This window comes from Sinocyclocheilus grahami, unplaced genomic scaffold (assembly GCF_001515645.1).
Source record: "Sinocyclocheilus grahami isolate Dianchi unplaced genomic scaffold, SAMN03320097.WGS_v1.1 scaffold1161.1, whole genome shotgun sequence".
Taxonomy (NCBI): Eukaryota; Metazoa; Chordata; class Actinopteri; order Cypriniformes; family Cyprinidae; genus Sinocyclocheilus; species Sinocyclocheilus grahami.
Genome location: NW_015506340.1, coordinates 186,822 through 199,450, shown reverse-complemented (window position 1 = coordinate 199,450; position 12,629 = coordinate 186,822). Strand labels below are relative to the sequence as shown.

Sequence of the window (12,629 nt, the reverse complement as noted above, 5' to 3'; positions counted from 1 at the left end):
GGTAAACGGGTGCAGTGACTTTGGTTTTCAAAAAACACAATGGACCAACACCAGCAGATGACATTGCACCCCAAATCATCACAGACTGTGGAAACTTAACATTGGACTTCAAGCAACTTGGGCTATGAGCTTCTCCACCCTTCCTCCAGACTCTAGGACCTTGGTTTCCAAATGAAATACAAAACTTGCTCTCATCTGAAAAGAGGACTTTGGACCACTGGGCAACAGTCCAGTTCTTCTTCTCCTTAGCCCAGGTAAGACGCCTCTGACGTTGTCTGTGGTTCAGGAGTGGCTTAACAAGAGGAATACGACAACTGTAGCCAAATTCCTTGACACGTCTGTGTGTGGTGGCTCTTGATGCCTTGACCCCAGCCTCAGTCCATTCCTTGTGAAGTTCACTCAAATTCTTGAATCGATTTTGCTTGACAATCCTCATAAGGCTGCGGTTCTCTCGGTTGGTTGTGCATCTTTTTCTTCCACACTTTTTCCTTCCACTCAACTTTTTGTTAACATGCTTGGATACAGCACTCTGTGAACAGCCAGCTTCTTTGGCAATTAATGTTTGTGGCTTACCCTCCTTGTGAAGGGTGTCAATGATTGTCTTGTGGACAACTGTCAGATCAGCAGTCTTCCCCATTATTGTGTAGCCTAGTGAACCAAACTGAGAGGCCATTTTGAAGGCTCAGGAAACCTTTGTAGGTGTTTTGAGTTGATTAGCTGATTGGCATGTCACCATATTCTCATTTGTTGAGATAGTGAATTGGTGGGTTTTTGTTAAATGTGAGCCAAAATCATCACAATTAAAAGAACCAAAGACTTAAACTACTTCAGTCTGTGTGCATTGAATTTATTTAATACACGAGTTTCACAATTTGAGTTGAATTACTGAAATAAATGAACTTTTCCACGACATTCTAATTTATTGAGATGCACCTGTATATAGACTAGTGCAGCATTAATAAAAAATGCACCTTTAATTTGACAGCACAATACAAAAACACAGTGTATTTACGCAGCATTTTCCACTCAAAATGGCAGAAGAGTGTTTCCCGCAGAGAGAAAAGCCCATTGTAGGATAACTGTGTGTTCATCTCTTTCAGACACTCACTAGGCAGCCTGTGTTTATTCAAGCTCTTTCGGCCCTAATTAGTGTGTGTGTGGACGTGTATGTGTTTATAATGGAAAGAAAAGGAGAACAGTGTATTTACGCAGCATTTTCCACTCAAAATGGCAGAAGAGTGTTTCCCGCAGAGAGAAAAGCCCATTGTAGGATAACTGTGTGTTCATCTCTTTCAGACACTCACTAGGCAGCCTGTGTTTATTCAAGCTCTTTCGGCCCTAATTAGTGTGTGTGTGGGCGTGTATGTGTTTATAATGGAAAGAAAAGGAGTGAAAGGAAGAGAGTATGAAAAGACAAGAGGGAGGATTGAGATGACTGTGGGAGGAAGTGTGTGTGTTCAGCATGAGTAGAATGAGAAATAGAAAGTGAAGGGTGGGTATATACGTGTTTATATCCATGTTAGTTACCGTGAATGATGAGTGTGTTTAATCATTTTTTATAACAAATTCTATCATTAGCAGAACAACTTGAATGAAAAGTTCAGCTGAAAAATCACATGAATTATTGAAATATTTTAGTATTTATTTTGTGCCTCTTTTACAGCCACTATTATTTTAATATTATTTATATACTACTATAGTATTTATTAATATTTTGGATTAGCTTTTATTTTATAATTTCAGTAACTTTAAGTAATCTTTAGTAACAAGACAACATTTCATATTTTCGTTTTTAAGTTTTTTAGGTTTTTCTTTCAATATTTACTGTATATTATTTTTTATTTTATTATTTAGTTCAATAATTAACAAAAACTATTTGTAACACTGAGCAGTACATGAGCTGCAGATACTATACAAGTTTGTGTAAAACAGATGACCATGTTCTCCAGCACAATTTGAGAAGAGCATCTTGTGCTTCAATGGCAGAAGAACATCTGAGTGCCCATTCAAAGAGTCACATGATTAATGGCACTAATTGTATTATTTGATTAGTGAAATTTTACACTTTTCAGAGTCTACAAGTCTTCTGCTCATCTCCAGTTTTATATATTTATATACAGTGGGTACGGAAAGTATTCAGACCCACTTAAATTTTTCACTCTTTGTTATATTGCAGCCATTTGCTGTGCTGATCCGTGTTCCTGCAACGACATCAAACCGAGAAAAACTCTCCAGTGACCATGTTCACCACTTCATATTTTGCCCTTGGTATTAAATAATAATGTAAACTCACTTGCTACCATTAAAAATATCCCACATGTCAACTGAAATGAATGAATAAAACATGCACTACTGCAGAAATCCAATTGAGTGCAATTGCATCGCCAAGAGGGACAGAAAGGAAAATAAAAACAGATCTTCACCCATGAAACCCCCTTATATGATGCTCTGATAGAGATCTATAGGCTAGATCCCATCTAATGAGTTATCAGTCTTCATTTGAACATAAATTAAATATAAAACATACTATATATCTTCCAGGCATTGTCTGGCAGTTGTGGCCAGCTTTTAGAAATGTGCTGCTCTGCTGAACAGCCCATACAGAATCAGGACTGCAGACTATAAATATATATTTTGATATCTCAGGCTTTTCATAATCAGCCTTCGATAGAGAAACAAATAACAATGATGGTGTAGTATGTGTATTTGTGTATAAGTAGAGATATGTATAGGCTATAGGCTAAATAAGACGTAGTGTTGGGGAAGCTACTTTCAAACTGTAGCTTGCCAAGATACAAGCTATCCATAATTTAGTTAAACTACTCTTTCGACACTACAAGCTTCAAATAAAAAGTACCTAACTGCATTGAAGCTATGTAAGGGGAACACATCTTTTTATATTTAGAACCAGGGCAGTTGCTAAGCCCTTTTTACTAGGATACGAGCCCCAGTGAAATACCACTGTGCCCCAGTAAAGCATCATTAGTAAAAAAACTCCTTGTCTGGCAGTGGAGATTATTTTATACTGACCCGAGAACCATTTTCCTTGATAATATTTTAGCAATCATGTCAGCTGTTTAAGAATCAGAACTAGTGATACCAAATTCGCCAACGAATCTCACTTTTGAGCAAATCGGTCATACTGGCTTGCAAAAACACTTTTTTTCAGTTAATTAATCTCAATTAATTATTAATCAATTAGGTTGATAGCATTAAACTAACAATATAATATTCTAATAATATTATATTACACTAAAAAAAGAATTTATTAGAATGACTTATTTAACTGACCCTAATTGAAAACATTTGGCAAACACAAGTTTAATCAACTAAATGAATAAACATTCTGCACAGCGACTCAAAATCGGCACTGTTATTAGATATATGTGACCCTGGACCACAAAACCAGTCATAAGGGTCATTTTTTTAAAATTGAGATTTATAGATCATCTGAAAGCTGAATAATTAAGCTTCCCATTGATGTATGGTTTGTTAGGATAGGATCATATTTGGCCGAGATACAACTTTTTGAAAATCTGGAATCTGAGGGTGCAAAAAAATCTAAATATTGAGAAAATCGCCTTTAAAGTTGTCCAAATGACATTCTTAGCTATGCATATTACTAAACAAAAATTAAGTTTTGATATATGTACGGTACGAAATTTACAAAATATCTTCATGGAACGTGATCTTTACTTAATATCCTAATGATCTTTGGCATAAAAGAAAAATCTATAATTTTGACCCATACAATGTATCTTTGGCTATCACTACAAATATACCCGTGCTACTTATGACTGGTTTTGTGGTCCAGGGTCACATATGTGAACTGTCAGAATGAATGGATTCACTAGAATGAATTGCTATGCTGCATCTTTTCAACCTGTTCAGTGGTAATGGTTCTACAATTTGACATTTAAGAGTGATTTACAATTTTTGTAACTATACGGTGCTGCTAGATGGAAAAAGCAGCTTGCTACTGGCCAGCCGCATAATTTGAAAGCTGAGTTACTGTTTTGTTACTGAATAATTTAGTTCTACTGTTGGTTCATCACTCCCAACAAGTTTGTCTGTACCTGGTTTGCTGGAATGTTCTAGATGGCCGAGCTGGGGCTGTTTGGTGACTCTGTAAATGAGTTCATCTGGTTCACTGTCCTGATCTGTAGAGGACAGCTGCAGTGTTGTGATCTTCTTCAAGGTGTTCTCATCCATAACCAAACCCTTATTAACCACCACTGTGGGAGGATGTCTGTCCTCTGAGAGAGAAAAAAAGATGAGGATGTCCCAAAATAACTTTCTTCTAACATTCCTGAACATGACTCTTTCAACTTCTCGGCTCACCCAGAACACTAATGAAGAAAGATTGGTCAATGACTCGGTTTCCCTCGGGATCTTCCAGGTTGAACTTGAAAGAGAAGCTGCCTCCACTTTCTCCCTTTTCATGAATGTATTCCACATGTCCTGACAGATGAGGTGCAAAACCACATGAGACAATGCATCTCTGCTTAGAAATTCCCTATGGATGATTATGTACGAGAAAGAGACAGCAACGGAGGAAAAACCTTTGTTGATATCATCCTGGGTGAAGCTGGTGACAGGTCCTTTGACGGATATCTGAGCCTTGTTTCTGCCTGTATTCAGCAGCAGGGAGCCCACGCTCAGGTCTTTAGTGAGGGTGAACCGCAGCTTAAGGTTATCTGAATCTACGTCCATCCCTTTCAGATGCTGCTCTGTGATCTTAGATGAGGAACCTGTCGGGAGGAATGAGCAACGGTAACAGAAATGATACAGTTATTTATTAACATCAACTCAAGTCTAACTAGATAGGAACCTAAATTATTCAGTGTTTCAACTGGTGCATCATAATGAAGTGAGATCTGTTTGGACTGGACTGCAGTAGTTCTCAGAGTGTGCCGCGCTTCTCTAGTTCACGAAGACATCTGGCAGAGAGAGATTATCAGTGCATAATGCCATAATTTCGGTCTGGTCTGCACACAAAGCTGTTGAATGGTTTCAAAAGACTTTTATGTGCTTCTTTTATGTGAATTGTATGTGCTTCTCATCCATCTCTTTTCGTGTTTGACAGATGAAAAAATACGGGTTTGAAATTATATGAAGCTGAGTGAATGATGAATTTAAATTTGTGGGTGAACTATTCCTCTAAAATGACTCCAGGAAAGTGGTATCAAGCTTTGTTATTTGTTAATACATTTTTGGATATTTTAAAAGCCATTGTCCATAATTAAAATGGTTTTGTAATAAAATCAAAAGGGAAATCACAGAATGTAACTTTTTATTATTTAACAAAGCAATGAAAACTGAAAGAACGAATGGAATTTTCATTGTGTTTTTAATTCTTCACACAACTGTTTTGTCATTCAATAAACAGCCAAAATAATAAATAAAAAATTACTTTAAACAAAACTTCAGTGCTAATATCACTGGCTCCTTCATGTTAAACTGCTTGTGTTTTTCCTTATTTTTCAAATCCTTTGGTCAAGGGTAAGCAATGAATAAACGTAAATTATTTAGATGCTTTTTTTCTCCATTATTTAATATTAAGTACAGACATTTGTATATGTGACCCTGGACCACAAAACCAGTCATAAGGGTACCAGTCAGAATAAATAAGCTTTCCATTGATGTATGGTTTGTTAGGATAGGACAATATTTGTCTGAGATACAACTATTTGAAAATCTGGAATCTGAGAGTGCAAAAAAATCAAAATATTGAGAAAATTGCCTTTAAAGTTGTCCAAATGAAGTTCTTAGCAATGCATATTACTAATCAAATCTGAAGTTTTTATATATTTACGGTAGGAAACGTACAAAATATCTTCATTGGACCTTGATCTTTACTTAATATCCTAATGATTTTTGGCATAAAATAAAAATCGATAATTTCGACCCATACAATGTATTTTTGGCTATTGCTACAAATATACCCCAGCGACTTTAGACTGGTTTTGTGGTCCAAGGTCACATATAACACTGATTGATGATCAGCTCATGGTGAGGGGTTGGGGCAATAAAGGGGTGCAATAATTTTTCTTGTTTGATTTTTATTTTACTGTATGCTAGAAAGAAAGAAAGTCTGTTTTTTCACTCATTTCAGAAGAAGCTAAGAGACTAAAAAATTATTCTGTGCTGAACTGTGTCTGATATAATGACGACTACTAAAAATCAGCAACCTAACCAATCGGGGATGTTTGTGATGTGTGCAATGACAATGTAATGTAGCTGTATCTTGACCTGATGCAATTTGCAGTCCTCTGTTGATTGTAACTCTAGGGCCTTCTCGCTTCCTAATATCCATGCTGAACTCCAGACGACCGGTCTCCGTGTATATGCCATCTGTTACTGAAAACTGGATCTCGTCTGTCCCAGAGCCACGTCCTTCTGGGGTGTAGACCAGCAGCTCATCTAGAACATCCTGGTAAGTAAAGGTGGATCCTTGCTGAAGAATCCTGCCATTCTCTAAAGGTTGAGAGTAGAACTGCCTTCTGCGTAGCTTCCCTATTGAGACACACACAGAAGCATTGCAAAGAAATGAACATTAATGCTACATTCCTTCTCATTTTTTTTCACCATCAAACATAGTATAACCACATATAAAATAAACACACATGGCTCTGCTTCCCATTTTCAAATAAATGTGCACTTGACCTCTAATGGTCGCTCAATGTCATTTTTTGTGTAACTGCACTGCTGTCATAGCACTCTGATGCCATGACTGTATTTCAGTTCTGTCAGCTCCATTCCTCACTTGCGACTCCTAATAAAACTGCTGTGAACACCTTGACATGCGTCCATAAAAGTTTAACCAATGAAGCCCCGTGGGTCGTGGCCTTTCCACCGACTCTCTAATCAGTGGTAGAGGCACAATGACAAGAACATCAATCAGCCACACAGGAGCTGGTCAGAGCGGTTATGTGGCAAATAATGGATGTTTTCTGAAGGCTGGCCATGAATGAGCGACAGATTGGGGTATGAAGTGGGCATATGAAGAGTAATAGAAAGAGGAAGACAGGCACTGACCATATGACGGTTTCTTGATGAGGGCGAAGAGAAGCTCATTTTCAGGTGTGTCCTGGTCCAGCACATTCAGGGAGGAGTTAGTGATGACCACACCGGAGTTCTCCTCCACTTGGATGCTGTTTACTGAGATAATTGGGACTCTGTCTTCCTTGGTGTGCTATAAACAACATCAAATAACATCTCAAATATAAACTTGACAAGTCAGGAAAGAGAGACAGGAAAAAGAGGGGAAAGGGGATATGATGCAGACTAGCTTTGAATCTGCTTCCCACTGAGTCAGCGGCTCCAACCATCAACCCCTTTTAAGCGACTGATAAATGAAGAAAAATCTAATTACCTGTATGTCATCTAAAGTAACAGCAAAATGGATTTTGAAAATGTATTCTGGAAAACATTCATTAAAGGAACACCTTATTAAAAATATAACCCTAACCCTACCCAAAGAATACTTAGGTTTTTACGCATACACTAGGGTATGTGTACAGTGCATGTGATGTTAATATCGTCAATGGCATTGTATGCGCATGGTGTGTGCAGTCCAATTTTTTTTAATTTTGCAAACTTTGTAGACTCACATGTGCGCCTTGAATTTTTGGCACTAATTTTGTTTGCCCACAAGGTGACAAAACTAGCCCTGGCAAAAACTACTGAAGGTGACACCTACACTACGTATATATGTAAAAATTGAAGTGTACTTTGGCCTTTATTGTTTCAATTATACCTGGATGTCTATGGTGACATCAAAAGCCTCAGTTTGGCTTGATCCATCACTGATGTAAAAGCTGAAGACATCCTGGCGGATGTTAGCTTGGCGGATGTTTTGATTGTAGAAGATATGGTCTGAGGTGAGGTCTTCTATAGTGAAGGGAACGTCGGGGCTGATCACGCGAGATCCACCAATCGCTGCTGTTGAACACACAACACTTTGAGCTTGAGTGTAGTCTCGTAATTCTGGAGACTGCATTTTACTGGGAACAACATTTCTGAGCAATTTTTTACTGAGCAAAAAGTAATTGATCTTAACAAAAACAACAAATAAGCAACTTTCTAGACAAAACATAAGAGAGAGTGAGTGTTAGCTGCAAGACAAGAAATTGCTAATATTTATGAATAAATGCACAACCCAAAATCATGAAGATAAAACAAGTGTGTTCTTAAAGTACATACATCAAAGCAGACATCAGAGTTTGCATCTGTGTTTTGGGTGAAAAACTACATTTTGTGCAACTGTCGTTGGGTGTTTATGTTCCACCGTGATCTGCTTTTATTTTCCCCACTCAAACAGGAAGCCTGAATATAGATGCAGGGATTAAAGTTCCGTCGCTACGACGGATTTCCGTCAGCTCATAAAGACAGTCACTTGCTTCATTCCTGAATGATTCAGCCGTTCGAACGAATCAATTGAATGAATGATTCAGTGATAAAATCAGTGACTTGCCACCACCTGCTGGAGGTTTCAGTTTCATTTTTAGCGTATAATTTCAGTTATTTTAATCATATTTTTGTATTCAAAATTTTATATTTAAAACATTAATCTCCACATTAATTCATGAATTTAATTGCACTCATGCTACCTCTGAGCCTCATTAAACGTCTGAAAATGTACCTACAAGCCACTTTTGTGTTCTTCTGTGCCACCTCTGTAGTACAAATTAATTTATTAATAATAATTTCATATGATTGTAACTTATTTGTCTTATTCTACATATTGTTTTAAATAGAAATTTTAAAAAGATTATAAACATAATTTTTTTAATTTGACAGATGAAAAGGATGCCATTATAAAGGTAAAAAAAAATACTCCTGTAAGTCACTTTAAGGAGTCAAATGTCACCTCGTATAAGGAAGGCTAATTTTTGATCAGAATGTTTGATTATTGATAAGAAGGTGCTCCTAAATTTTTTAATTAGGAGGACAAGCGCTCCTAATTACAAGAAAAAAAAAATGCTCTTAAACTGGGTGTGTGATAGGTATGGCTGAGGAACGGGGTTTGGTCGAAGAAAATTTTTCAGTCAAAATATTTTTTTTGCTTTAACCCCTGTAATATAATAAGAAGTAGAACAAGACAAATAAGTTACCAATCACATGAAATTAGTATTAATAAATTAATTTGTACTACAGAGGTGGCACAGAAGACCACAAAAGTGGCTTGTAGGTACATTTTCAGACGTTTAATGAGGCTCAGAGGTAGCATGAGTGCAATTAAATTAATAAATTAATGTGGAGAATAATGTTTTAAATATAAAATTCTGAATACAGAAATATAATTTAAATATATGCTAAAAATGAAACTAAATCCACCAGCAGGTGGCGGCAAGTCACTGATTTTTTTCACTGAAAATCATTCATTCAATTGATTTGTTCGAACGGCTGAATCATTCAGGAATGAAGCAAGTGACTGTCTTTATGAACTGACAGAAATCCGTCGTAGGGACGGTACTTTAATCCCTGAAGATGGCTGCATCAATCTGAATTTCACACATCTACAAATCTCTATCACAGCAAACGAGTGCTCTGTTCATGAATAAAATTACACCATCAGCAACTGTTGTAAAAAAAAAAAACATCCACAAAGTGACTGGGAAAAGGAAGCTAACATACAATGGTGCAAGGTGATATATTACAGACGGAGACAGCTAGGTGATTCACCTTGTTTTGTGTTCTCAATGAAGCCATACTTTGGTGGGCTGATAAGCCACACCAGCAGATCCTTTCTGGGTGTGTCTGGGTCAGATGCAATAATGTGATTGGCTGAGAGCTGGACCCTCCCTCCTTCTTGAACCTTTACACAAGAAACACCATAAAGATTTTCGGAACGCTAAAAGAACCAGATCTAAGACTAGCTGATTGGTGAAGGTGAAGTGGGAACCGTTCTCACCTTAATGCCACTGCGCACGGTGACAACAGGTGGCTGCCTCTGGATAGACGTGATGGTGATAGTGAACATCTGGTTCTCCAAACGATTGTTCTCACCATCATAAACAACGAAGTGGAAAATGTCAGTGACAGGCTGGTTACCCGTTTCAAAGGATGTAACATACCTTTTAAAAAAACAACAAAAAGATATTTCACACTATTTTCAACCGTTTTCAAATGCTGAAAGAAAGAGAGCTGGGAAACATTTAGAAAAATTGCTGTAAACATAAGGTAGACATTCCATCTGCTTAAAAAAAGCAAACCACCAGAGGATAACACTCAAAAATGGGCAAAGACGTAATCGCCAGAGAGAACTGTTTTACATTTCATCATTTCTCAGCAGGGCTCAACAATTCAAAGCAATTAAAGAAGCTTGTGTTGTAATGCATGTTGAGGCTCTCAACTCGCCAAACATTTTACATGCCTCATTTATGGAGTCTAATATTAACATAAGCTGAACTAGGAATGACACATTAATACTGGTAATGATCTAAAAACACACTGACACACCGATATGCAGCAAAATTGTGGTAAAAATGAAAGCAATACTATTTAAATTCAACTATCTAACTGGGGAAGTCGTGGCCTAATGGTTAGAGAGTCGGACTCATAACTCAAAGGTTGTAGGTGGGGGGAGTGCTTCATTCACCACCTTCAATACCACGACTGAGGTGTCCTTGAGCAAGGCACCGAACCCCCAACTGCTCCGGGTGTGACTGCTGTGTGTGTGCACTTTGGATGGGTAAATGCAGAGCACTAATTCCGAGTATGGGTCACCATACTTGGCCACATGTCACATGTCACTGTCACTATCGTAAAATATATGAGAGTAACAGAGCTGCTAAGATTATGAAATACATCTGATGCAGGCAGGATTATTATGAAACTAAAATCAATTTAATCGATTTGAATCAAAACTACTAAAACCTTAAAAATGAAAACAGAAAATGTAAAAATAATTAATTTAATTCAAAATATAAATAAAACAATAGTACAATAGTATCTCAATCATACTAAAATAACACTGGATGCAGGGTGTTTACCTGATTTTGTGGTTGTTGATGTCCTCCATTGTAAAGGAGGAATATTCACTAAGTTCTTCATGGTTTGTTTCAGCCTTGGTTTTGGTAAGGATCCCATACATTGGTACAGAAACTAACTGCATAAAAACTCTCTCATCGGGAGATTCGTCATCCTACAAGACATTGACAATACCTTTTAAGCAAATTGGAGTTTACCAAATTTAACTTTTATTTTCAGTTATTGTCAGAACATGTCATTCCTTACCACATAAGCTAACTGGGAACGTCTAATGATTGTGCTGCTCTTCTCCGCCACCTCCATTGACAGCAGGGCCTTAGGGTCACGTTTGGGTGCGTCACCTTTGACCTCTGACACCAAGACCTGCAGCGTGATGGAGGTCATGGAGATCCCGTCCGTCACAGAGAAAGTCATGGAGTCCTCCTCAGTGGTGAGACCCGCATGCTCATACTGCAGAACATTCCTGGTGACGTCACTGGAGGTGAAGGTGTCCCCTGAGGTGAAGGAGAGTTTTGATAAATAAACAAAATGAACTGAAGCCAGAAAGTATAATACACTTGGGAGAACTAAAAATGCTGTACCTACCATTGACCATCTGTACCTGGGAACCAAGGTCCACTCTCAGGAGGGTCCCATGTAGCGGCCCCTCCACCAATTCAAACTCTAGTTCGTCAGGGGCCGTATCAGCATCCGTCACTGCTAACTGTTGCCCACCTACATGACATGGAAATATAAGATTAAAAAGGGCAAATTTTATGTTTATGTTGTGCTAACTGACATTTTACTGGCACCTAGTGGTGTGGATGTAACTAAGATTTTCAAGAAATGCGCTATGGGAAGGTCAATGAGACAAAACAAAGACCTTGATCCTGTCAGAACAATGAAAAAAAAAAGAATAAAATGAAAACATTATTTGAATTTTAATTGTGCATGCTAAAAGATATCAGCTGCTGAGCCGAGATTCTCAGTGTTTTATGACACTGTGTTTGTTGTTTTCCTTCAGCTGAGCTGTATAAGCTGAGTATATGTGGAATAAAAAGCTCTTTTAGCATCGAATTCTGATGCTGCTGTTCTTCTCCAATACCACGACTGAGGTGCCCTTGAGCAAGGCACCGAACCCCAACTGCTCCCCGGGCGCCGCAGCATAAATGGCTGCCCACTGCTCCGGGTGTGTGTTCACGGTTTGTGTGTGTTCACTGCTGTGTGTGTGCACTTTGGATGGGTAAATGCAGAGCACTAATTCCGAGTATGGGTCGCCACACGTCACACGTCACTATTTGTGCTAAAACATTATCTATTTATTCAATGCGTAAAACTGTCCAAAAAACATGTGTTTAAAAAGTATTATTCAACTAGTCATGTGATCTCATGTGATATAGAGGAAGAAATGAATTCTGGGTTTGCTGGAAGCGTGTAAGGTAAGGGAGAATAAGGCAGAGTCGCAGGGTGGGTTACAGAGGCCAAAAGTGATTATATACCTGTGAAATGGAGGCTCACTGACTCTGGTAGACCTGCAGCAATGAAACAGTGTTAGTGGTTACTTTCACAATCAACTGCTAACAAATCACAATAATTAGTGCGCAGGTAGAGAGATTATTTCATAATTAAACGGTTAAGCTGGAGAGGTGAGTTTT

The 12,629-nt window shown here is 37.9% G+C and overlaps 1 protein-coding gene across 1 annotated transcript in view; it reads right to left on the bottom strand.

Annotated features, from left to right (window-relative positions):
• The window catches only part of LOC107567464 (extracellular matrix protein FRAS1-like), a 136,529-nt gene that overhangs the window by 23,162 nt on the left and 100,738 nt on the right, over nt 1-12,629 (bottom strand). The window contains exons 35-47 of the mRNA XM_016253145.1: nt 11,858-11,864; nt 11,581-11,709; nt 11,242-11,489; nt 10,998-11,149; nt 9,917-10,079; nt 9,688-9,820; nt 7,760-7,944; nt 7,039-7,195; nt 6,253-6,516; nt 4,563-4,751; nt 4,342-4,461; nt 4,077-4,256; nt 2,185-2,201 (exon numbers count right to left, since the gene is read on the bottom strand). Of these exons, the coding sequence (XP_016108631.1) occupies nt 2,185-2,201; nt 4,077-4,256; nt 4,342-4,461; nt 4,563-4,751; nt 6,253-6,516; nt 7,039-7,195; nt 7,760-7,944; nt 9,688-9,820; nt 9,917-10,079; nt 10,998-11,149; nt 11,242-11,489; nt 11,581-11,709; nt 11,858-11,864 (1,944 nt within the window). The remainder of the gene's footprint in view (nt 1-2,184; nt 2,202-4,076; nt 4,257-4,341; nt 4,462-4,562; nt 4,752-6,252; nt 6,517-7,038; nt 7,196-7,759; nt 7,945-9,687; nt 9,821-9,916; nt 10,080-10,997; nt 11,150-11,241; nt 11,490-11,580; nt 11,710-11,857; nt 11,865-12,629) is intronic.